This window comes from Pongo abelii, chromosome 5 (assembly GCF_028885655.2).
Source record: "Pongo abelii isolate AG06213 chromosome 5, NHGRI_mPonAbe1-v2.0_pri, whole genome shotgun sequence".
Taxonomy (NCBI): Eukaryota; Metazoa; Chordata; class Mammalia; order Primates; family Hominidae; genus Pongo; species Pongo abelii.
This window is the reverse complement of record NC_071990.2, coordinates 124,180,611-124,204,988: the sequence shown is the minus strand read 5'-3', so window position 1 is coordinate 124,204,988 and position 24,378 is coordinate 124,180,611. Positions and strand designations below refer to the sequence as shown.

Below are 24,378 nucleotides of genomic sequence, written 5' to 3'. Positions count from 1 at the left end.
CCACCAAGTAGACAATGACTGGAATGGGGAATCGGGTATATTTTATTTTATTTATTTTATTTAACTACATTTTGTAGCACTTACTATGTGCCAGACATTGTTATGCTTTTAAACGATTAACTCTAATCATCACAACACCACTCTTTGTGAAGTACTGTTACTATTTCTGCTTCACAAATGGAAAACACTCTTTTGTTTCTCTTGGTAAAATACAGAAATAGGTGTACGTCATTTGAAGCTGGCTGACAGAAAACGTCCACCATGAATATTATAGAAAACTAACAACAAAAGGAAAGAAAACACTGCCTTAAGACTCACAGCAATACTATATTTCTAAAATAATTCATCATGAGAACCAAAACTAAATTAAGGAAACTTATTAAGATCCTCAACTGAATGCAGAAAACTGCAAATCAAAACTACAAAACACCACAACTCAAAGCTACAAAGAACTGGGCAAAATGTGCCAGCTCAATCAACATAATTTCTCTACTATATATTCTTTTTATTTGTCTACATATGTATTTATCTTCCCTTTTGTTTCATATTTTATTTTAATTATCTTTGTACTCCATACCTAGCCCAGGCCCTGCACATAACAGGCTCCAAGAAAATGCTTGATGAATAAATGTATGAGCCCACTCCTCCTTTTTACGAAAACAGTTGTTGAACATATGAGTAACTTAAATAAACATATTTGTAGCCTCTAAACAAAGGAACCACCAATTTAATTATCTGTGGCTTACAGACACCCATTGAAGAATATAAACGGAATCTTAAATATGCACTTATTGAAGTAATCTTGTTTTCCTTCCAAAGCACAAAGATTTCAAATGAAAGATTTTGGTTCTTTCTGGTGAAACAAACATATTGATTAAAATATAAATAATTAGTAAATGGTATTTTGAATTTTTAAAGTCATTTTTTATATTCAAAGGATTTAATATTTATATATTCTAAGATAATTACTACCAACTCTTCCCAAACAAAAGATTATAAAAAACTACATAAATTTCAGCTAAAGATTCTAGCTAGATTTGAAGGGAAATTGTGATTAATGAATTTTCAGGTGAATAGAAACTAACTCCTATTGTTGCTATGGTTCTTTGACACCACTTGGCAGCGATTTAAGGGCTTAACAGGAAAGAAGACAAATGAACACTATAGCAAAATGCTCCACATAACACTAGTCATTGTTCCAAGCACAATTCCATTTGCAGTCTGAGGGATCTGAGAATAAATGCTTTGAAGGCACATCCATAAAAAGGGATTTTGTAAGTATCAGACAGGCACCTCCACACTGATCAGCGAAATAATAAAATCTGCCAATGAAAGTAATCAGAAAATAGATTTTTATTCTATATTATGATAATCATTTCCATGTTTATATAACTACATGGTTTTAGACAAAGTAGTTATTTTAGTAAGTTTTCATCATTCTTCCCAAATATTTAAAACTCAAGTGGATATCTTTGTAATATAGTTGACAGTATTTCCAGCATTTTTGTTTTGTGCCTTGACAATCACAGCCTCTATTAATTAGTGCTCTGGGAATGAAGTCCATTACACTGAAGGTGACCCTGTAAGAAGACATTAATTATTAAATCATTTTTATTATGTGTGGTGTGGTTCAAAGACAATCAGTGTTATTTCGAAGCTGTACACAAACAGACACAGACACACACACAAGCACAGATGTTGCGCTACACCAAGCTCTACCTGAGCAGGAATCTTTGTCTATTATGCTCAGTGCTGTAACACTAACAGCTCCTTTGAGCATCTAATAATATTAAAAAAGTCTTAATACTTCTAACTTCTCATAATGCTAACTATGTCCAGAAACTGGAGTGTGCACTATACGTTTTTATTTAACCACCACTGCAAAGTTGTAAATTAGGTGATATTATAACCCTCATTTATTTGATGAGACAGATTGAATTACAGATAGGTAAATAACTTGGCTGCAATTGAAAAAATTGGAGGAGCTGGGATCAGTCTCATATGCCTCCAACTAGAAGTTCTGGCCATGATAGCTTTATTATATCACCTCCAAATGACCTCCTAGTCACTAAGTCTTCATCACTATCAGAACATGAGATAATATTTTGTCTTTTCTTTTCTAATAACTCACTATCCCCATCTTTCTCGTTCCAGTTCACTTTCCCCAACCCTCCAATGCCAGAATCCATCCTCTCTGTCTGAACTGGAACGAGGTGCACTCAGTCATGTAGGATGGTGACTAATCAACTCATTACACTTTAGAGTAAATGATTTTCAATAAATTGCCTCACCCAAACATTTCTATCTTAAACCATTCATCTCTGCTGCTCAAAGTTTAATCTGTTTCTAAAGGAATTTAGACATCTGCAAGTAGTTGAGGAAAACATTTCTGAAAATAAGAATAATGTCATTCATTCAACACATTTTATTGTAAAGTTTATTGTTATGGAATGAAATTTGCCCCCTTGAAAATTCATATGCTCAGGCCCTAACCCGCAATGTGACTCCATTTACAGATAGGGTCTTTAAAGAGGTAATTAAGGTTAAATGAGGCTATAAGAGCGGGCCCCTAATTTGATAGGACTAGTTCCTTATAAGAAGAGAAAAAGACGAGAGCTCACTCACTTCTGGGCTTAACGTGCTCTCTCTCTGAGAACACACAGAGGAAAGGCCATGTGGGGACACCAAGAGAAGGCAGCTGTCTGCAATCCAAGAGGAGAGGCCCCACCAGAAACTGACCCTGCTGGCGCCTTGATCTTGGCATGTCCAGAACTATGAGAAATTTGTCTTGTTTAAACCACCCGGTCCATGGCATTTTATTGTGGTGCCAGGCAGACTAATACACTTCCTTACCTATTTGTCAAGCACTGTGTTAGACAGTAGGGATACAGAGTCGAGTAAAGCAGAGCCCTTATTTGCTCAGAATTAATGGCGGTGAGGAAGATAGAGAAAAGGAGGTGTGATCAGTGGCACTACTGATTGTAAGTAAAGTGCTATGATGGCCTCAAGAAGAAAAGATTAATTCTACCTAAAAATGTTAGATAAGTCTTAACAACAGAGGTAAATTTTATGTTGGGTCTTCTAGAAAAAATAATAGTTTGGGAGAGGAAGAAATAGGGTAGTTTAGACTGGGAAAAGGAATAATATGAGAAAGGTAAAGATATGGGTATTGCATTTGTGTTTCGAAACTGACAATCTGTTTTAATTAATTAGAATATGGGTGGTGATGGGAGATGAAGGAGTCTGCATTGAAAAAGAAAAAAAAGCTACAGAAACCAATAGAGCCATATCAGTCCCTGGTCTTGTATGAAAAGGAGTCCTCCAGGCCTACAAGGCAATGGTCAGGGGATATTCACAGCCATCTTCTTAAATCATTAGTTCTTAAAAGTTTGAGGACACCAAACTTTCAATAGGAAATGCATTATATATAAAGCAGAATGCAAAGGATCTGAAGTTTTACAATAAAAGATACAAAGTTTATACTGATTTAAAATTTTAAATTAAAGAACTAATACACATTATATAAAGAAATTCATTCTATTAATGAGTAAGGACGCTGAATCATGCTGACGTTTAATAAGGATAATTTTGTATAATAGAAACTTTTGGTATATCTCAGAAAATTGAAGTCATAGAATAGATATGATCCTTATCTTTTCCTTATTTTGTCCAGTGTTCCATGGAGTGATTACCCACATTATGCTAATCCATATAATTGCTCCAAGGAGAACTAATCCAAGCAGGGGATTCTAAAAGAAAAGGGAACCCATTCTCCAACAAAAAAATTAGATAGCTCATCAATAATTTAATTAAAACTATTTCTAGCAAGGTGTGGTGGTATGCACCTGTAGTCCCAGCTACTCAGCAGGCTGAGGTGGGAGGATCACTTGAGTCCAGGAGTTCAAGAGAAAACCATCTCTTTCTCTCTATATATAAAATTTAATAATATACAATTATATATTATTAATGTAACATAAAATAATACATATATAAACTGCCTCTATACATTATATTTTATATATATAAAACTCCCCATATATAAATATTATATAATATATATTTATATATATTTTATATATTTTATATATTATATATATTGTATACAGAAAAATATATAAATATATAAATATATTTGTATATACAGAGAAAAATCAATATATAATATGTATTATATATCTGTAGAGAGAGAGAAAGAGAGGTTCCATATATATATATATATATATACACACACACACATATATACATACACACACACATACAGAAAGAGGGGAGTTATATCTATAAAATATATATGTTTATATATATAAAACCTCTCACTATATATAATTTACATATATAAAATTTCCCTGTATATATACACATATATATTATATAGAGAGAGCCTCTGTATAATATATGAATATTTCTATATAAATACAATATATAAATATTCATATATAAATACAATATATAAATATATATAAATATAATATATAAATATATATAAATATAATATATAAATATATATAAATATTTATATATTATATTATATATAAATATATTATATTATATAAATTTATATATAATATAATATATTTATATATAATATATAAATATTTATATAATATAATATATTTATATATAATATAATATATAAATATTTATATATAATATATATATAAATATAATATACAAATATATAAATATTTATACATAAATATAATATATAAATATATAATATATATAATTTTATAATGTATATTTATAAATATATATAAACTTATATATTATATATTTATAAATATATACTATATATAATATATGTAATATATGTATATAATATATACATATAATATGCATATTATATGTACATAATATATGCTATATATATAATTATATATAATATAAATATAATTACATATAAATATATATAATTATATTTATAAATATGTATAAATTTATATATAATATATATTTATAAATATGTATAAATATAATATATAAATATATATAAACATAATACGTAAACTTCTATAGAGGCTCTCTATATAAATATATAATAAATATATCATATAATATATGATATATATTTATAATATATAATATATGATATATTTATATAATATATAATATGATATATTTATATAATATATAATATATAATATACGATATCCATTTATATGTAATATATGATATCTATATTACATAGTTATATAATATATAATATTGATATCTATATTATATATTTATATAATAAATAATATATGATATCTATATTATATATTTATATATTATATATTATATATTTTGTATATAATATATTTATATAATATATATTATATATTATATACTATATATTTATGTTATATATAATATATAATATATATTATATATTTATATAATATATATTAATATATATATTTATATAATATATATTAATATATATATTTATATAATATATATTAATATATATATTTATATAATATATATTAATATATATTATATATTTCTATAATATATATCTATATTATATATTATATAATATATAATATATGATATCTATATTATATTTTATATAATATATAATATATGATATCCATATTATATTTTATATAATATATAATATATGATATCTATATTATATTTTATATAATATATAATATATGATATATTCATATAACATGCATATTCTATATAAATATATAATATACATTCTATTTAAATTTATAATAAATATGTAATACATATTTCATGTATAATTTCAGGTCCTTTGCATATATATATATATATATATATATACACACACACACAGAGAGAGAGAGGTTTTTATTCATATATATAAAACCCTTGTACACTGTCGATGGGAATATAAATTAGTACAGCCACTATGGAGAACAGTATCGAGGCTTCTTAAAGAAAAAAAAACCTACAAATAGAACTACCATATGATCCAGCCATCCCACTGCTAGGTATTTATCCAAAAGAAAGCAAATTGATGCATCAAAGAGATATCTGTACTCCCATGTTTATTACAGCACTATTCACAGTAGCCAAGATATGAAATCAAACTGTTTCTCAATGGATGAATGGAAAAAGAAAACGTGGTACATATAAACAATGGAATATTATTCAACCATAAAAATATGAAATCTTGTGATTCGCAACAACATAGATGAAAGTGGAGGATATTATGTTAAGTGAAATAAGTCAGGCAGAGAAAGATAAATACAGCATGTTCCCACTCATATGTGAGAGCTAAAAAAATTGGAATTCGTGAAGGTGGAGAGTAGAATGATGGTTACCAGAGGCTGGGAAGTGTAGTTGGTGGGGTGGGACAGAATGAAGAGGGGATAGTTAATGGGTACAAAAATACAGTTGGATAGAAGAAATGAGATCTAGTGTTTGGTAGCAAAATAGGGCAACTATAGTTGATAATAGTTTATTGTGTATTTCCGAATAACTAAAACAGTAGAATTGGAATGTTCCTAACACAAAGAAATAATACCTGCTTAAGGTGATGGGTATCCCAGTTATCCTGACCTGACCATTACACATTGTCTGCTTGCATTACAATATCACATGTACCCTATAACTATTATGTATCCATAATGATTAAAATTAAAACAAATTTTAAAAAAACAAGCATTTTATCTGTCCTTTCCTTTATCTCCTCAACATTTGTCTAGCGTGGTTTAGGCAGTACCAGAAGGGACGGGGCAGATAATACACTCCTATAAGTAAGTCATGTTTATCTCTAACAATTTTTTTTTTTTTCTGCTTTTTTCAGAGGGAGTGTCTCTCGTCGCCCAGGCTAGAGTGGAGTGGCAAAATCTCAGCTCACTGCAGCCTCCTCCTCCTGGGTTCAAGCAATTCTCCTGCCTCAGCCTCTTGAGTAGCTGTTGTTACAGGTGCCTGCCACCATGCCCGGCTAATTCTTGTATTTTTAGTAGAGACGGGATTTCACCACATAGGCCAGGCTAGTCTCAAACTCCTGACCTCAGGTGATCCACCCACCTCGGCCTCCCAAAGTGCTGGGATTACAGGTGTGAGCCACTGCGCTTGGCACAAATTTTAAATATTGTAGAAACAATCATAGTAGACTGAAGCTGGGTTGGTTAGGCTTCTTTTATAAGATAGTGATTTATTTTTTAAAAGAAACTTTTAAAAGAAAGCCTCCCACTTAGAGATAATTAGAATAGCAAAGCATTTAAAGAACTAGAGAGATTCTTGGGTACTCTGGGTTAGCTGTAATACACAATAAGACCCTCAGTCTTTCACTCTGCACTTCACACTCTCCCCAGGAGTCCTTCTAGTAATCTTAACTCCCTCATGATACCACTATCTACCAGTTGCTCCAGCGAAAAATCCAACAGTCAAACCTTATTTCTCTCTGTATTTCATTTTGTACATCTATGTCAGCAACAGATCACACTGCTTCTAATTCCAAAACATATCATAAACTGAGCTATCTCTCTCCACTGCCACCTCCTCAGTCCAACTACAATCTGCTCTCAGCTAGATTTCGTCAAACTCTCCAATATCTCCAAGCTTTCCCAATAAATCATTCTCCCTACAAGAGCGAAAGTAATCATTTTTAAAGGCTGGACCTCTGTCTCCGCTTAAAACAAGTGATTATATAATACTGAATACATGTATTTAAGAAAAATAGAGCAGACATCTATACAGCCACTACACATTTAAATCTCCTTATGTATCTCTTCCCAATTAACTATGCTGTTCATTATCTTCCGATTACCCTGTACTTGATATTTATTTTACTAACATACTTCTTTTGGTTGTCTAAATCTATCTCTAAGCAATATATATTATTTTTGCATTTTTAAAGTTTGGTATAAATGATATTGTATTTATTCTTTGGCAATTGGTTATCTCATCATTATGCTTATGACATTTATTCTCGTTCATTTTTGCTTCTGTATAATATTCCACGTTCTGAATAAACAATACTTCACTGATCCATTTTCCTGTTGATGTGTATTTAAGTGGTTTATATGTTTTTCTTGTTGTTGTTGTTATTGTTATTACAAACAATGCTAACCAGGTATTTTATACATGATTATTACTACATATTTTTGAGAGCTTACTCTTAAGTGTATCCCTAGAATGAAATTGCTAAGCAATAGCAAGTTTAATCCTTAACTCAACATTGTAGAACTGACCCAATGTAGTTATTTGCACTTATTTGGTATTTTGAAATTTATAGGTAGCTCCAATAGTAAGAGGAAGGTGAAGGTTATTGCCTTCTTCCCTCATAATTTTGTTATCTGATGAGTTTAACAATGAAAGCAAATCTCATAGATTTTATTCAGCAAGCAGGTCCAGAAATAGTCACATTACCTGTACTATTAGCCTAACGAAGTTCTAGTTTTCTCCTTTTGGCATAAAGCTCATTGCCTAAAAGTGTCACTCAAGGCAGATGTGACAAGGATTCAGCTCATCTTCCAAGAATATAGAGAAACAGAATGCTCTGTTAGAGGTCTGTACACAAGTTCAAGTGGTGTCCTAGGCTAGGCACCACCAGAAGAGCAACTGAGTTTATTAAGCAGATTCCTCTACTGCATATTAAGAAGGGGGGTGCCTGCTCAGTTTAGCCAATCCATTCATAATATGGGAGAGTATTGCCATCAGGAATGGAAAAAATTTATTCAAATAGATATTTCTCTGTGTGTGTGTGTGTGTGTGTGTATGAGTAAGGTATAGTTTGCCCTTAAATCTTTCTATTCTCCTAAAACAGTGGTTTTCATTTAAGGACTCTTTCCTATTCTCTTCACTTTTACTTCCCCCGCTCCTTTTTTTTTTTGAGAGGATGTCTCCCTCTGTCGCCACCCTGGAGGGCAGTGGCACGATCTTGGCTCACTGCAAGCTCCACCTCCGGGGTTCACACCATTCTCCTGCCTCAGCCTCCTGAGTAGCTGGGACTACAGGCACCCACCCCCATGCCCGGCTAATCTTTTGTGTTTTTAGCAGAGACAGGGTTTCACCATGTTAGCCAGGATGGTCTCAATCTCCTGACCTAGTGATCTGCCCGCCTCGGCCTCCCAAAGTGCTGGGCTTACAGGCGTGAGCCACCACGCCCAGTCCCCTTTTTTCCTACCAATATATGGTTAATGTTCATTCAAAACCATTTTCAAAGTAGCAGTGTCTATATCTAAACAGGATACAGTTTATGAATTTGCCAAAGCACCACCAATAAACAGACGCAAATATTAAGGTAAGTTTTACTGTGGACATAATAAAATTCATAATTTATTTGAACATAATCTGAAATAAACCACAATAAATAATTGTAACATGCTCTGGTTTTACAATGGAAATATCAATTTAACTGTTGATAATGTCCCTAAATGTCACTCAGATTTTAAAATCATTTCTATTTCAAGAGGAAAGTAAACTGAATACAAAAATGTGTAATTAAAAATGTAAAAACTGTAGAATAAAGTAGGATAGACCCTAAATATTCACTGCCCCAAACCCCCAACAGATGCAGAAATTTTCTCCACAATAACCCTGCAAGCATTTCCAGTGCTGGGACCCATTTTCCAAGTCAGCTAAAACCATATTTGCTTTTCACTGTTTCTAAATTTTCCTACATGTTGCAAATTTGCTTTCTTAGAACCTCTGTCCGTAAGTATAAGAATATATGAATATCGTATATTTTTAAATAACTAAAATAGTATAATTGGATTGTTTGTAACACAAAGGATAAATGCTTGAGGGTATAGATACCCCATTTTTCATGTGATTATTACGCATTGCATGCCTGTATCAAAATATCTCATGTACCCCATAAATATATACACCTACTATGTACTCACAAAAATTAAAAATTAAAAAAAGTATGAATACACAATCTAGTCATTTGAAAATACCAACTTTAAATATAATTGCAGGCATGAAGTTTTCTAAATGATGTGACTATTTTATAACACAATTTTGCTGTTTCAGCATTCTCACTTTTAAAGCATACTAATTTATTTGTTGAAACCTAAAAAGTAAAAATTTTAAAAGAAACTTTACCTAATGAATCATGATTGCTTCTCAGATATGATATCTTTGTTTTGTAATACTTATTTTATTAGCTCTCTGGAAATCAGGATAATTTGGTTTCATTATTATGCAACGTTGCATCTAAAAGTCATTTTAATACATGAAGTCAAGACAGTCACAAGGATGATGAGTTCCATTCTCCTCAATCTAAGGTTGCTCATTTTATGTCTTGACAAAGACTCTCTCTTTTGACCAAAACTTTAGTCAGGCTCCTCCGATTCCTCCGCTTGACTAGGCCAACATTGGGCTTCCTTCTTTGTTGTTGCAGGATCCAGTTTGAGCAAGAATCCTGTTAAGTTGGCTTAGGGAGAATGCCCCACCCTTGGTATCTGACTGCCTTTGATATCCTATCACACTGGCCTGCCTTCAGCAATAATCCTATCAAGTTGGTATAGCCAGAAACCTCTTACCTTTGATGTTTTTCCTCCTGGTGATTTTCCATTCATTGATCCCCACTCTGCTCCTTGGTTATAATTCCCTACTCAGCCTTGTTGAAGTCAGAACTGAGTCCACTCTCTCTCCCTCACTGCAGGATTCCATTGCAGTGGTCCCTATACCTATCACTAGGGCCTACCTTGGATAACGTCTGCCTTAACATCTTTAACAAGTGTCATGATGAGTTTTTTTTCTTTAACAGTCTTCTCCACTATGCCAAAGTGTTGGGATATACAATCTTCTCTTCCTTTAAATCCCCCAGTCCCTCCCACTCTCCCTTCCATTTCTACTTTAATTCTCCTACTTAACCTGAAAGCAGAAAACAGCTTGAGCCATTGGAGAGTCCTAAAAACAATCCCATTAAATAAAAGGCTCATTTTTATCGTATCTTGGAATACTGTGACAAAGAAAATGCCACCACTGCAATCTAGGACGTTTCTTTGAAAAATATTCACAGCTTTCAATTCATTTCAACAATTATTTACTAGGTGCCAGGCACTGGACTAGGACCCAGGCCTTGTGCTAGTACTGCAGTTGCAATAAGTATGTGTGACATTCTCATCCTTAAAAGTTAGCAATGCCAAAGACTCACAGAATGAAGAAAGCTAGGCAATAGATGCCCTGTGATGTTTCAGCATGGTCCTAATGACCATGGTATTTTCCCAAGAACAGATAGTGCATGTAAACAGTGGTAACCTCTGTTTACATATGAGAGGTAAACAATTTGGACCTCAGTTAACACATAGATTTTAACTAAAAATTATCATGTTAAGAAAACTTCATCATATTTAGAGATAAAGAATTTGCTTTATTGTATAAATGACAATTTCAACAAGGGTACAAATTAGATATAATTATATAAACTGAATATTTACATCCAATTTATATCCATCATTCTATTAATGAGCAGTTTAAATATATAATACAACTCAGAATGATAAAGATATCTACATTTAGGCATCAAAAAGAAAAAAAAAACAGAAAGCAAAGACAGGAAGTCTACTTGCCCACTCAGGAATTAACAAAGATTTATGTAAAATTCCCACAAATTGATCTCAGAATCAGAATCAGAATCAGCATTTTCTATTAACAAAAACTGTGAAATACTAGTAATTGTGCTTTATATAAAGCTGTTTGAGGCAATCTACATAGGAAATATTATCAAGATTCATAATTGCACAAATCTGAAAGGCCTTACATGTCTTATCACATATTACACTGCTGTCATAACTCACAAAGAAATAATTGTAGTATTTTATAAACTGCTTACTGTCTAGGATTGCAAATTGTTTAGCTAATCCGTATAAACTTTCCGGCTGCAAATCTTCAATGTCATAGGTCTGGGTCAGGATATACTCCAGCTTCCAGATGGACTCTCCCTTTAGATTCGCCTCTGTCAGATTCAAGTAATACTGCAACATATCCTGCAGTTAAGAACAGTAACAAAACCTGGTTCACTTTTTGGCACATGAGGCATTGTACAACAAGAAGCGTTCATGTTTAAATTTCTGTGACATTTTAGGCTGGGCACTGTGACTCACGCCTGTAACCCTAACACTTTGAGAGGCTGAGGCGGGTGGGTTACCTGAGGTCAGGAGTTTGACACCAGCCTGACCAACATGGTGAAACCCCATCCCTACCAAAAATACAAAAAAGAAAAAAAAAAATTAGCTGGGCATGGTGGCGGGCACCTGTAATCCCAGCTACTCAGGAGGCTGGGGCAGAAGAATTGCTTGAACCCGGGAGGTGGAGGTTGCGGTGAGCTGAGATTGCGAGATTGCGCCACTGCACTCCAGCCTGGGTGACAGAGCAAGACTTCATGTCAATAAATAAATAAGAAAGAAAGAGAGGGATGGAAGGAGGGAGGGAGGGAGGGAGGAAGGAAGGGAGGGAGGGAGGGAGGGAAGGAAGGAAAAGAGGTTCAATAAAAAACCTGTATCACTTTTTCAATTTTAAAAAGGATGAAAGAACATAACAGCACATAATCCAAACTACAAAGAGAGATGTACAAAACAAAAAACCTTCAATTCACACAACCTCAGAGGTAACCATCACTAATGGTTGTGTGTATCAGTGGTGTGCTGGAGGCAGCTTGTACCAGCTCACAACAGCCGACTGTCAAATTTTTAGGAATGTTGCTAGTCAATCTGTGGCACTTTGGTAGCTTGAAATTGTCCATGATGTGAGTATTTCTGTCATGGAAATTGGCAAACACTACAAATTAAGGCACTTTTCCCCTCAGTGAACCAGCTGTTAAACATTTTTCAGTACTACAGTGTATGTGTGGTGATCTAGGCTTTATATCAAAACAAAGATAAATATTTGGAACGTGCATACTTATTTACATTTTTGGCTTTTTCAAAAAAATGGAGTCTTACTATATACATTGTTGTATTTTAGAAAATTATTTAGAAATTATATGAGAAATTATTTTTATATTTTTAGAAATTATTTAGTGCTATATCAGGAGAATCTTCCCACATCGGTACATATGTACACACGTAAATATACATCGGGGTCTGAACCTCAGATGCTGTGTATTAGATACATAAACACATATATAGATGGATATATAGGTGTGTGTGTGGACCTACATATCTGAGGTTCAGATCCAAAATTAGGCAACTGAAAGTTGTAGAAAAAATTCTTTTGGACTAATTTATCACATAATTGTTTCATTTTCCCATTTAATCAAATATTTATGAATAAAACCAGATTTCTGCCACCATACCTCCTCCCTGTTATTCTGGGGAATAACAGAACCATCTCCTATTTAAATTCATCTAGAAAAAAAAAGCAGTTATACCAATAATGGCTTTAATTGAAGTGAATTATTTTCAAATTATGTTTGTAGAAAGGGGAAGTTACCCAAACTGAAGTACCCATAAGCTAAATGGCCAGTCTTTTGTGCTAAATTGTTCTAAAGCAAGGAGCCATGAAGCTGCTCCAAAGAACTTTTGTCCCAAATATCCAATTCAATTTTTTTTTCCTTTATTTTATTTTATTTTATTTTGAGACGGAGTCTCGCTCTGTCGCCCAGGCTGGAGTACAGTGGCACAATCTCGGCTCACTGCAAGCTCTGCCTCCCAGGTTCACGCCATTCTCCTGCCTCAGCCTCCCAAGTAGCTGGGACTACAGGCACCCGCCACCACGCCCAGATAACTTTTTTGTATTTTTAGTGGAGACGGGGTTTCACCGTGTCAGCCAGGATGGTCTCGATCTCCTGACCTCATGATCCACCCAACTTGGCCTCCCAAAGTGCTGGGATTACAGGCTTCAGCTACCATTTTTTTCCTTTAAAAAATTTTTTTGGGTGGGCCCAGTGGCTCACATCTGTAATACCAGCAATTTGGAAGGCCAATGTGGGAGGATCACTTGAGCCCAAGAGTTCAAGACCAGCCTGGGCAACATAGGGAGACCCCCCATCTCTACAATAGGATTATAAAAATTAGCTGGGCTTGGTGGTGCATGCCTGTAGTCCCGCCTACATGGGAAGCTGAAGTGGGAGGATCACTTGAGCCCAGGAGTTTGAGGCTGCTGTAAGCTATGATCGCACCACTACACTCCAGCCTGAGTAACAGAACAAGAACTTGAAAATAAAATCCTGTTTGTTAACATTTATTAAGCATTTAGTATGAGCCAAACCTGGGTAACAGAACAAGAACTTGAAAATAAAATCTTGTTTGTTAACATTTATTAAGCATTTAGTATGAGCCAAGCATTTTTCTAAGTGCTTCACATAGATTTGCTCATGCAATCCTCATAGCAACTCAGTGAATTAAATAATATTTTAATTCCCATTTCATGGAGAAATAGACTGGGACACAGAAAAGTTTAGAAATAATGGCTCATGAGAGGGAATGGGGGAATGGTAACAGAGCCTACCCTCTTCTTGATACTTATATTCTGGAGAAGAAGAATGAACATGACTTAGTGAAACATTTCAGTATGTATACAAGTCCACAAACATGGCACTAACCAATGAAAGCATCTAAATAAATGTGAAGTCCTTAGAAGAACAGAACAGAAACAGCCTTCCAAAGACTAACTTCATCAGCTCACACTTAGTAAGTCCTGATAACATTGCAAGTATAAAAAAGAAGAAGGATGCCAGGAGATTTCAACATAAAATACATCTCACATGACTGTCCTGAGAAAAATTCAACTAAACTAATGAAAACTGCAAGGATATGCATAAATATGGGGTCAGCTCTGAAATCTGCCAACTTACCAATAATTTATAATCACGAGGATCGTACTGAAACAGTCTGATACCAGGATTGTTGGTCTGTTTTTCTAAAACATTCTTCACTGGTGTAACAGCAGGAGCCACAAACAAAGAATTTACTGGACGCCCTGAACAAAACACATGCACATAAACATACATTTTTAAATAATAGAGTTTAACTATATTAAAAATATAAACAGGCTCCAGATTAAGAGATTAACAGAGATAACCAAGTGATATGTGATCATTGATGGATACTGACTTGAAACAACTGCAAAGAGACAATTTTGAGAAAATAGGGGCATTTTTGTTATTGATACAGGATAATTATTGTTGATTTTGTTAACTAAGTTTGTGGTTATGTAAATTATCCATATATTTTAGCAAAGAATATAGAATATGTAGTGCTGAAAGGGATCCAGTGTTTGAGATTCACTTTCAAATACTCCAGCAAAAAATTAAAAGAATATAAGGCCAGGTGTGGTGGCTCATGCCTGTAATCCCAGCACTTTGGGAGGCCGAGGCGGGCAGATCACTAGGTCAAGAGATCGAGACCTTCTTGGCCAACATGGTGAAATTAGCTGGGCATGGTGACACACATGTAGTCCCAGCTACTTGGGAGGCTAAGGCAGGATAATCACTTGAACCAGGGAGGCAGAGGTTGCAGTGAGCCGAGATCGCAGGGTGCACTCCAGCCTGGCAACAGAGCGAGGCTCCGTCTCAACAACAACAAAAAAAAAGTGAAAAGTCTTGATAGATGTTGAATGTGAGTGATGGAGTACATAGGAGGTTTGTTTGTATCATTCTCTCCGCTTATATATGTATCAATAAGAACTTACAAGTAAGAGCTTAATATATTTTATTTTAAGCCGCTGTGTAAATTGTGCTTTGCTTTCTAAATTCTGAGAAATAAAACAAGTAGCATCAAAAGAAACTTCAGTGTAGCAGTTAAAATAGAGTGATATTTCTTTAAACTCTAAGATTTAAAAGAAAATTTGAGTGAGCTGAGGGTTTCTGAGGCTTTGGTGTTGACAGCAAATAAATAACGCTGGCCCTGTGGAGCTAATAGGAGCTTATGTTGAAGAAATCTAGCTGCAGGCCTAATGTTGTGATTTGGACACTCATCATACAACCATTGAGGATAATTCAGAAAAGGCTAGTGCTGGCAGATTTTTAAATAAAATGTTTAATTTACTAAATCAGCAAATTTACTGGATATTCACCACTTTGCTCTAGACTCTTAGACTGGGGAGATGCAAACACAGCATTACATTACCTTTTTTATCTGAAAGAACCATAATGCTGTCTCTGTGAGTGTGTCCATAAAATTGTCCTGCAATGACATCACTGTATTTTCGAAAAATATCTATCAATTTCTCATTATAGTATTCTCTCATTGCTGTGATGTTCTGTGAAGATGGCAGATACCCCACTGGAACATGTGCTATGATATACACCTGGAAAAAGAAACACAAAAAGGCCTCATGAGAATCTTTCTGCACATTCATCATAACTAAATGACATTTGGATACCCAAGATTGAAAGTATATTAATTAAAATTTAGAAAGCAAATATATCATCTCTTCTATTTATAACAAAAAGAGATGAAATTATAAAACTATTAGGGTCACTATATTTGCACACTGTTGATGATGTAAGGCAACTGTGACTTCAGTCACAATTTTTTGAATTGGCCTCTTTTTATACCAATAGATGTCCACTAATCCTAAAAGCAGTAAAAGCAAAACAAAATAAAACTTGCTATGCGAGGTGGCTCAGGCCTGTAATCCCAGCACTTTGGGATGCCAAAGCAGAGTTTGAGCCCCGCCCAGAGTTCCAGACCAACCTGGGCATCATGGTGAAATCTTGTCTCTACAAAAAATAACAGAAAAAAAAATTAGTCAGGTGTGGTGGCGCACACCTGTAGTCCCACCTACTCAGGAGTCTGAGATGGGAGAATCACTTGAGCCCAGGAGGCTGAAGCTGCAGTGAGCCATGATCACACCACTGCACTCTAGCCTGTGCAACAGAGTGAGACCCCTGTCTCTGAAAAAAAAAAAAAAAATTAAAACTAAAATGAGTTGGCCAGGCATAGTGGCTCATGCCTGTAATCCCAGCACTTTAGAAGGCCGAGGCGGGTGGATCACCTAGGTCAGTAGTTTGAGACCAACCTGGCCAACATGGTAAAACCCCGTCTCTGCTAAAAATACAAAAATTAGCCAGGCGTGGTGATGGATGCCTGTAATACCAGCGACTGGGGAGGCGGAGGCAGGAGAATCGCTTGAACCTGGGAGGTAGAGGTTGCAGTGAGCCAAGACTATGCCATTGCACTCCAGCCTGGGCAACAGAGTGAGATTCCGTCTCGAAATTAAAAAAAAAAAAAAAAAAGAAAATCTGTGAATTGTAAAGTGTTTATGCAAAAAAATCTTCAAATTCTAATACTTTTATTGATACTGGAGTCCACCCCAAGTTTAATAAACATACAGATTTTGCCTTCCGTCTATTCCCAGATGGTTTTGGTCTATGGGATCTACCTTCTCCTTATTCTGCTGAGAGCTGTTCAGTGTACTTTCTAGCCATTCAAACTGGTTGGCTGGGTCAGTCTTGTTCAGTGTCATTATATTTGGGCTGTAGTACAAGTTTGTGTTTAGACTGATGATCCTAAGGTTTGGATTAGTTGTAACTTTCTGTGAATAAAAACCACCTATAAAAACAATTTTAAAACACATTTAGGAAAACATACACATACACACAAACATTGTGAAAGCAAATTCCTGAGGTTTACAATCCAGTCAGGAGGTTGGTGCTTATTTCTCATTGTTTAGTTTGCACATAGACAGGCTGTCATTAGATAAGAATCAGATTTAGCAAGCATTTACTGCAAACCTGCTATGGTGCCAGGCCCCGTGCTATCACTTCCAACATATTGAGATAACAACAGCTGTATCCAATATTCACATGAAAAGATAAATAAGTGTTTTGGCAGTAAGCAATGAGATTTTATGAAAGAAAGACTTACACAACAACTTCTACTTTTATGATTAGGGGCTTAAGAAGAGAGACATTGTGAAATATAAAATCCAAAAAATGGTAACACATATGGATCTTGCTAGAGACTACTCGGAAAAAAAGGTCAGACAAACCACAGCTGCTACAATCTCAGGGGAGAGGAGGTTTAAAGGCATCATTCCACCCACGCCTCTGAACCACTGGTGATGGGACACCTGAGGATCTGTTGCAATGACACTTTCAGAGCTGGGCACTAAGATCTGGCCCAGCTTTCTTTGCCCTGAGCCTACTCACTATGCACGGCTTTCCCTAGCTTTCAATCATGATGGATCACTGCCCCTTTAATTTTCTCTATTCTTTCTTGTAGTTATAACACCTTATTATTTTTATTATGGTACTAGCAGGGCAGTTGGGTTTGACTTTGTCAGAAGTTATTTTTGAGAAGCTGCCTTTCATGTCCTAGTAGTAGAAAATGACAACAGGTCTCACTAGGGCCTCTGGGATGACAAAGTTTGAGGCCCCTCATGCAAGACATCTCTGCCCCAAATCACTTTTGCCTTTAAGACTTTCTCAGGATTGCTTCTATGACTTTTAACTTAATATTATACTCCAGTGTTTAACTGGAGCTTTGAGGGCTGTCATTGGAATGGATATCATTATGAAACTCATATGGCTTTTTCTTAGGGCCTGCATTCCACTTCTCAGCTTTTTTCTACCTCCCCTGCTTTATGCTGAGTCTCCTTAGAAGGCAGAGCATTTCTTTAGGAATCTTGATCATTCTTTATGGCTCTCCCTTCAACCTGCATAAGCTCTCCGTGTGTCTTGTAGGATGTGAAGTATAAGACTAGACATAGGCCGGGCATGGTGGCTCATGCCTGTAATCCCAGCATTTTGGGAGGCCGAGGCAGGTGGATCTCCTGAGGTCAGAAGCTCAAGACCAGCCTGACCAACATAGTGAAACCCTATCTCTACTAAAAATACAAAAATTAGCCAGGTGTGGTGGCGGGTGCCTGTAATCCCAGCTACTCAGGAGGCTGCGGCAGGAGAATCGCTTGAAACCAGGAGGCAGAGGTTGCTGTGAGCCAAGACCATGCCATTGCACTCCAGCCTGGGCAACAAGAGTGGAACTCCATCTCAAAAAAAAAAAAAAGACTAGATATAGTTCCCTAGATTAATCAGAACCATAGTCTAATTCTAAGCTATCATCTCTCAAATTCATATATACTATGATTTGCTGCATGCTAGCAAAAACAATAACAAAATAGTGGCAAAAGCCAAAGGGTTAACAAAAATACCGAAAGAAGTGTTTTAACTGAGAGAAGTCTAGCCATTAACTTAATATTTGTCTCAACATTCTGAAAACGCCAAAGTCTTAGTTTAACAGCTGGACACCTCAGTTAAGCTCACAAAATGTCAGGGATTTACATAATGATGTGTCAAGAGCCACCGGAGCAGAGGGCCTTTAGACATGACCCAGGGAAGTCCTTATTATGCACTAATTATGCATTACTTTCCCAAGCACCTCAAAGTCCATGTTAAAAGCTTAGTTATCCTCACTTTACCAGCTGTTTGTTTTATAAAATTGTGCTGCTTGGTTAGAAGTTAGTGTCCATTCTCTCTTCTCAATCAATTTTCCAATTAGAAACATATACTTTTATTTACATTCAAATCCAAAGTTCAGCTTTTGCTCCATGGGGAACATACCTACCTAATTAAGAGTAGAAGAAGAAAAAAGAGTAGAAGAAGAACAGGAAGAGCTCCCTGCAAGATAAACAGGTTCATGACCTGTGTCACAGGCAGCATTACTACTCACTGTCCTCCACAAAAACTGGGGGCTGTGCTCCAGAAGTGGCACACTCAAGCAAACATTAAAAATTTAAGTCTAAATAACATGAATAAAAATTGAGGCAAAATAGGAATAACTAAGTCTTTCACTTACCTTTCCTTAAAGTACTAATAGCTTCTTCATCTAGCCATGGTTTCCAGAGGTTTGCTACTGCATTGTACACTTTACTGGTGACTACAGGCAGTTGATCCTGGCCACAAACAATATAATCCACCATTGAAATTTAAAGATACACAACTGAATTAATGTAAACACTACTTGAGCACTGACAACTACGTTAGGCATCTAGAGATGCAAGGATGATTATTAGATAGACTTCATCTTCAAAGAATTATAACTTAGTTGGAGACTGGGGGATAAAATGTAACCAATTAACTATAAGACAATGTGCTGGGCACTACCCAGAGGTCCGGGGAGCCTAGAACCTCTAGAACAAGAACAATCAAGTGTAGAACAATCAAGCAAGAACAATCAAGTGTAGAAGAAAGAATAATCAAGTGTAGCCAAGGGCCAGGTGCAGTGGCTCATGCCTATAATCCCAGCACTTTGGGAGGCCAAGGCAGGCGGATCACTTGAGGTCAGAAGTTCAAGAAGTGCCTGGCCAATATGGTGAAACCCCATCTCTACTACAAATACAAAAATTAGCCAGGCATGGTGGTGAGCACCCATAATCATAGCTACTTGGGAGGCTGAGGCAGGAAAATCACTGGAATCCGTGAGGCGAAGGTTGCAGTGAGCCAAGATCGCATCACTGCACTTCAGCTTGGGCAACTGAGTGAGGCTCTGGCTCAAAAAAAAAAAAAAAAAGAAGGTGTAGCCCAGGGAATTAAAGAGTGAAGAGACTGTTTAAGCCAGGCCTTAAATAAGGACTTTATCAACTTAACAAAAGGGCATCAAAGCAAATGCAATGGCCCAGATACAAACACAGGCATAGGCACAGGCACAAGCACAGAGTTCCATAGGTGTGTACCATGTACAGAGAAAAGCTCATGTTTTAGCATGGCTAGGATATGGGAAGGATGTGGGAGTGTGCTCATTAAAGAGATGCCAAAGGCAGGTTTGAGCCTGCACATGCGCTGCCTGATGCAGCATGCCGAGGGAACAGGAAAACATCATGTTTTAGAATTTAACAAAGTCTTCTGAACTGTTCAAACTATTATAAGCTTCTTAACTCTTTGAATAAAAATTTACAACCACATGCTTTTGATTTGGAGAAGTCTCTTTAGGGTAGCATAAATTATATCAAAATATTTTGATTTTTTAAATAACACATTTTAAGTACAAAACATTTTTATTATCATAAAGTATCTTCAGGATGACATAAGCTCTAGTGTAGAAGTAAATGGGGACCCTCACCTGGAGGAAAACAAACAAACAAAACTTTAAGAAAGTAAATACTGAAGCAGGGCATGGTGATTCATGCCTGTAATCTCAGCACTTTGAAAGGCTAAGCCAGGAGGATAGCTTGAGCCCCAGAGGTCGAGGCTGCATTTATCTATGATTGTGCCACTGCACTGCACTCCAGCCTGGGCGACAGAAAAAGACCCTGTTGCAAAAAAAAAAAAAAAAAAAAAAAAAGTAAATACTGAGTAAAAACCCATAAATCATTTGTGAATTGGATAATTGTTTTTAATTTTGTTTTAAAAAATTATGTTAAATGACTGAAATCCCTTCTTCACTCTCTTCATTTACTTCTCTACATTGGTAAAATAGACCTATTTCTGAGAGAAGTTTATCAAAAGTTATTTTTCAAGAAGATGCCCAAGTCCTAGTAGTTCTTGATACATGTGTCTAATACATGATGAACATATAGATACACATAGGGCAAGTAATAACCAAATGACTTGTTTCAATTGGACTAAACATGTATTTTCAGTTTGTGTCCAAGATCAGGGTCGCCTATCTGAGAATTACACAACAGCTTAGGCCAATCTAGATTCTGATTGAAAATTGGTATGCATCATTATCATCATATAATAAAAAGCCATAAAGTCTTGGCCATTTGTTTACTTTGGGATGGATGCCAAGTATGGTGTGGTGACGGAGAAGCTTAGAGTTATGTAAAAATCACTTTAGACTTTCTTCTCTCTTTTAAACATGAGAAATACAAGCACCAGAGAAGTTAGATGGCTTATCCAGGGATAGGTGTCAGTCTCAGGGCTGGTCTAAATCCCATGATTACTCTCACAGTCAATTGTCTATTGCACCATGTTTCCTTCCCAATCCTTTTTGGCTCTGACATAACCACTGCTGAGAAATGAAGCCTAATGGAAAGTGATCCACCCACAAATTCAGTGGCACCAGTCTTGCCAGTGTAGGAGTAAATGGGGACCCTTCCTTGGATGGCAACAGGAAGAATCCTCCAGGATGTCCACACTGATACCTACTTCTGATGTCATAGGTGGGGACATGCATCTGTATATGTATATTTATGTAGCTATGCTGCATGAACATAGAATTTCAGTGGAAAAAATAGCACTTATGAAATTTATTTGTTTCTAACATTCTCCAGAGTTAGATCTCAGACATCAGCCTCTAGGAAATTTTGTTGCGGAGCTTTCATGTTACATTTGACATTTCCGAAACTGTGAGGTGGAAAGATGGTAGTAGAATAACAGAAAGAACATTTTTAGATATCAGATCATAAGCTAGAAAGAGAAAAAAAATTAACTGTTAAAGGTATGTAGGCTGCCCAATTTACCCTAGCTGTATATATTAATATAACAGGATATGTTATAGAAGTTAGGTAGCATTTCTGTCTTTGAATTGTAAGATCTGACTTGACAAAAAGAGGACAGAGATAAAAATAAAATGAAACAAATCCTCAAAGGAGTTACAAACATGTATCCCCTTGTCACCACTTAATGTGACAATCACCACCAGCCCACTTACTGAGGGCTGATGCTGTGCCAGATAGTAAGCTATGCCTTTTTCATATCACCAATGCTCACAAAAGCTTTGAAAGGTAGGTACTTCTAGCTTCTATTTACAAATGAGTGATCTCTGCATCAGCAAAGTTAAGTGAATCACCCGAGTTGGCCAAGCTATTAAAAGCAGGGCTGGGAGGGAGGTGTGGTGGCGGGGAGGGAGGGAGCGGAAAGCAGGGCTGGTTAAAGATGTACATTCTAGTGACTATGAACTCCTGTGTTTTCCAATATTCCAGTCTTCCTGCCACCTAAGGCATATAAACACAATGTGTGTGACCTTGGGCTGCTGGGGCTCATTTGTTCCCAAGCCTCTTCACTATGTGGTCTAACACATCCACAGGAACAAATGCTCGTTGACAGGCTGACTCAAAAAGACTCACATATTACTCATCTCAAGATAGTAGGCCAGGGTCAAGAAGTCACTTGAAACTTAAGCTTATTCTAGAATACAACTCATCAAAATTACTGTATTCAGGTTCAATTAACTAAAAATAATCAAAACCCTCATTCAGCATTCATTTGACATGAGACGGAAGATATTCTAAGCAAAGAGAAAAATGTGGACACAGGCGTGAAAGTAGATATGTTTGGGAAATACTGAGTATGTTAATCAGGCAAGGCAAGGGATGTGCAAAAGGATGTTGGTTTAAGTGAACACAGATCTGAGGTAAAAAGATCTAGAGCATGGGCTCTGCTCCCAAGGGATTCTGAGCACTTGGACAAGTAATTCACATTTCTGAGCCTTCATTTTCTCACCTACAAAATGAAGGGTAGGTCTAGACCAGGAGTCAGCAAACTTTTTCTATCCATTTCAACTGCTCTATTCTGAAACATGAAACAATCAAAAGCAACGTAGAATGAATGGAAACATAGCTGTGTTCCAATAAAACTTTATTTACAAAAACAAGCAATAGGCTGAATTTGTACCACAGGAGACAATTGCCAAGCCCTGGACTAAACAAAAATCTCTGGGTACAAATCTAAGATTTTACACTACTACGATACGATGCTGTGAACAGGATGGCTATCTTGCTGTTATGCACCGGTTGGTTCTCAAATAAAAACCTGTTGGAGCCAGGGGTATCTCAGGCATTAAATGCTCCGAACATGGTTTCTGCCTTGAATCATGTCTTAATTAGATAAACTATGACTTGAACATGGACCTCCTTCCTCTTTGCTTCTTATGGTAATTTGTAATGTTTTTGTTTTTATTTACAATCTAGCTTAGATCAGGGTATGCACATCTTTGTAGGCCTAATAAGAATTCTGGAAAAAGTAAATATTTATCAATATTAACCTTACTTGCTAACCTTGTCATGGACATGCAAATGAACCAGAACATTACTCAAAAGAAAAGAGAAATTGAAGAAGATTATGAAGGAAAACATAAATTAATAATCCACAAACTGGATAATTTTATTCTGAAAACTCACTATTGATATAACTTCTCATGAAGTATTAAAAGAATACTTTTACAGTCCCCAAAGTACTTGTCTTTGCCTTTCTTGATGATTAGGATTAAGACCATATTCTCCCTCTATAAGACCCATTCCCATGCCCTATCACTAGCTAGTTATTGTCACAATTTTGACACTACTAATAGGAAAAATTCTTTAAGCATTTCTGAAAGTCTATCAAATTTACCTGTGGCCAATAGTCATGATTACCCAGTGCAGGGAAAACCTGGAGATTTGGAAAGAGACTCTGGATGGTGGTTGTCATATTAGTGATCACATTTATAACAGTGTCTGTTGAGAGTTCAGGTACAGGAACATGAGGCGGGCTATCCCTGAAAAAGAGACAGATTGTAAAGAACAAAATCAGTTTCATGAAGAGTTACTAGACTTATGCATGATGCCTTGCTATATCTATCATTGCAGACTTCC

The 24,378-nt window shown here is 35.6% G+C and overlaps 1 protein-coding gene across 6 annotated transcripts in view; it reads right to left on the bottom strand.

The window, feature by feature from the left end:
- Positions 1-1,339: 1,339 nt before the first annotated feature.
- Positions 1,340-24,378, bottom strand: part of SMPDL3A (sphingomyelin phosphodiesterase acid like 3A) — a 30,618-nt gene continuing 7,579 nt past the window's right edge. For 4 of the 6 annotated variants that reach the window (XM_002817317.6, XM_054558115.2, XM_054558113.2 and 1 more), the window contains 6 exons: positions 24,137-24,281; positions 19,659-19,755; positions 17,245-17,414; positions 15,987-16,167; positions 14,714-14,838; positions 11,270-11,906 (listed from right to left, as the gene is read on the bottom strand). In XM_002817317.6, coding sequence (XP_002817363.1) covers positions 11,589-11,906; positions 14,714-14,838; positions 15,987-16,167; positions 17,245-17,414; positions 19,659-19,755; positions 24,137-24,281 — 1,036 coding nt within the window. In that variant the 3' untranslated portion in view covers positions 11,270-11,588. Of the gene's footprint in view, positions 1,581-11,269; positions 11,907-14,713; positions 14,839-15,986; positions 16,168-17,244; positions 17,415-19,658; positions 19,756-24,136; positions 24,282-24,378 lie in introns of those variants that run through there. The other 2 variants (XM_054558112.2, XM_054558114.2) reach the window with 2 other exon arrangements.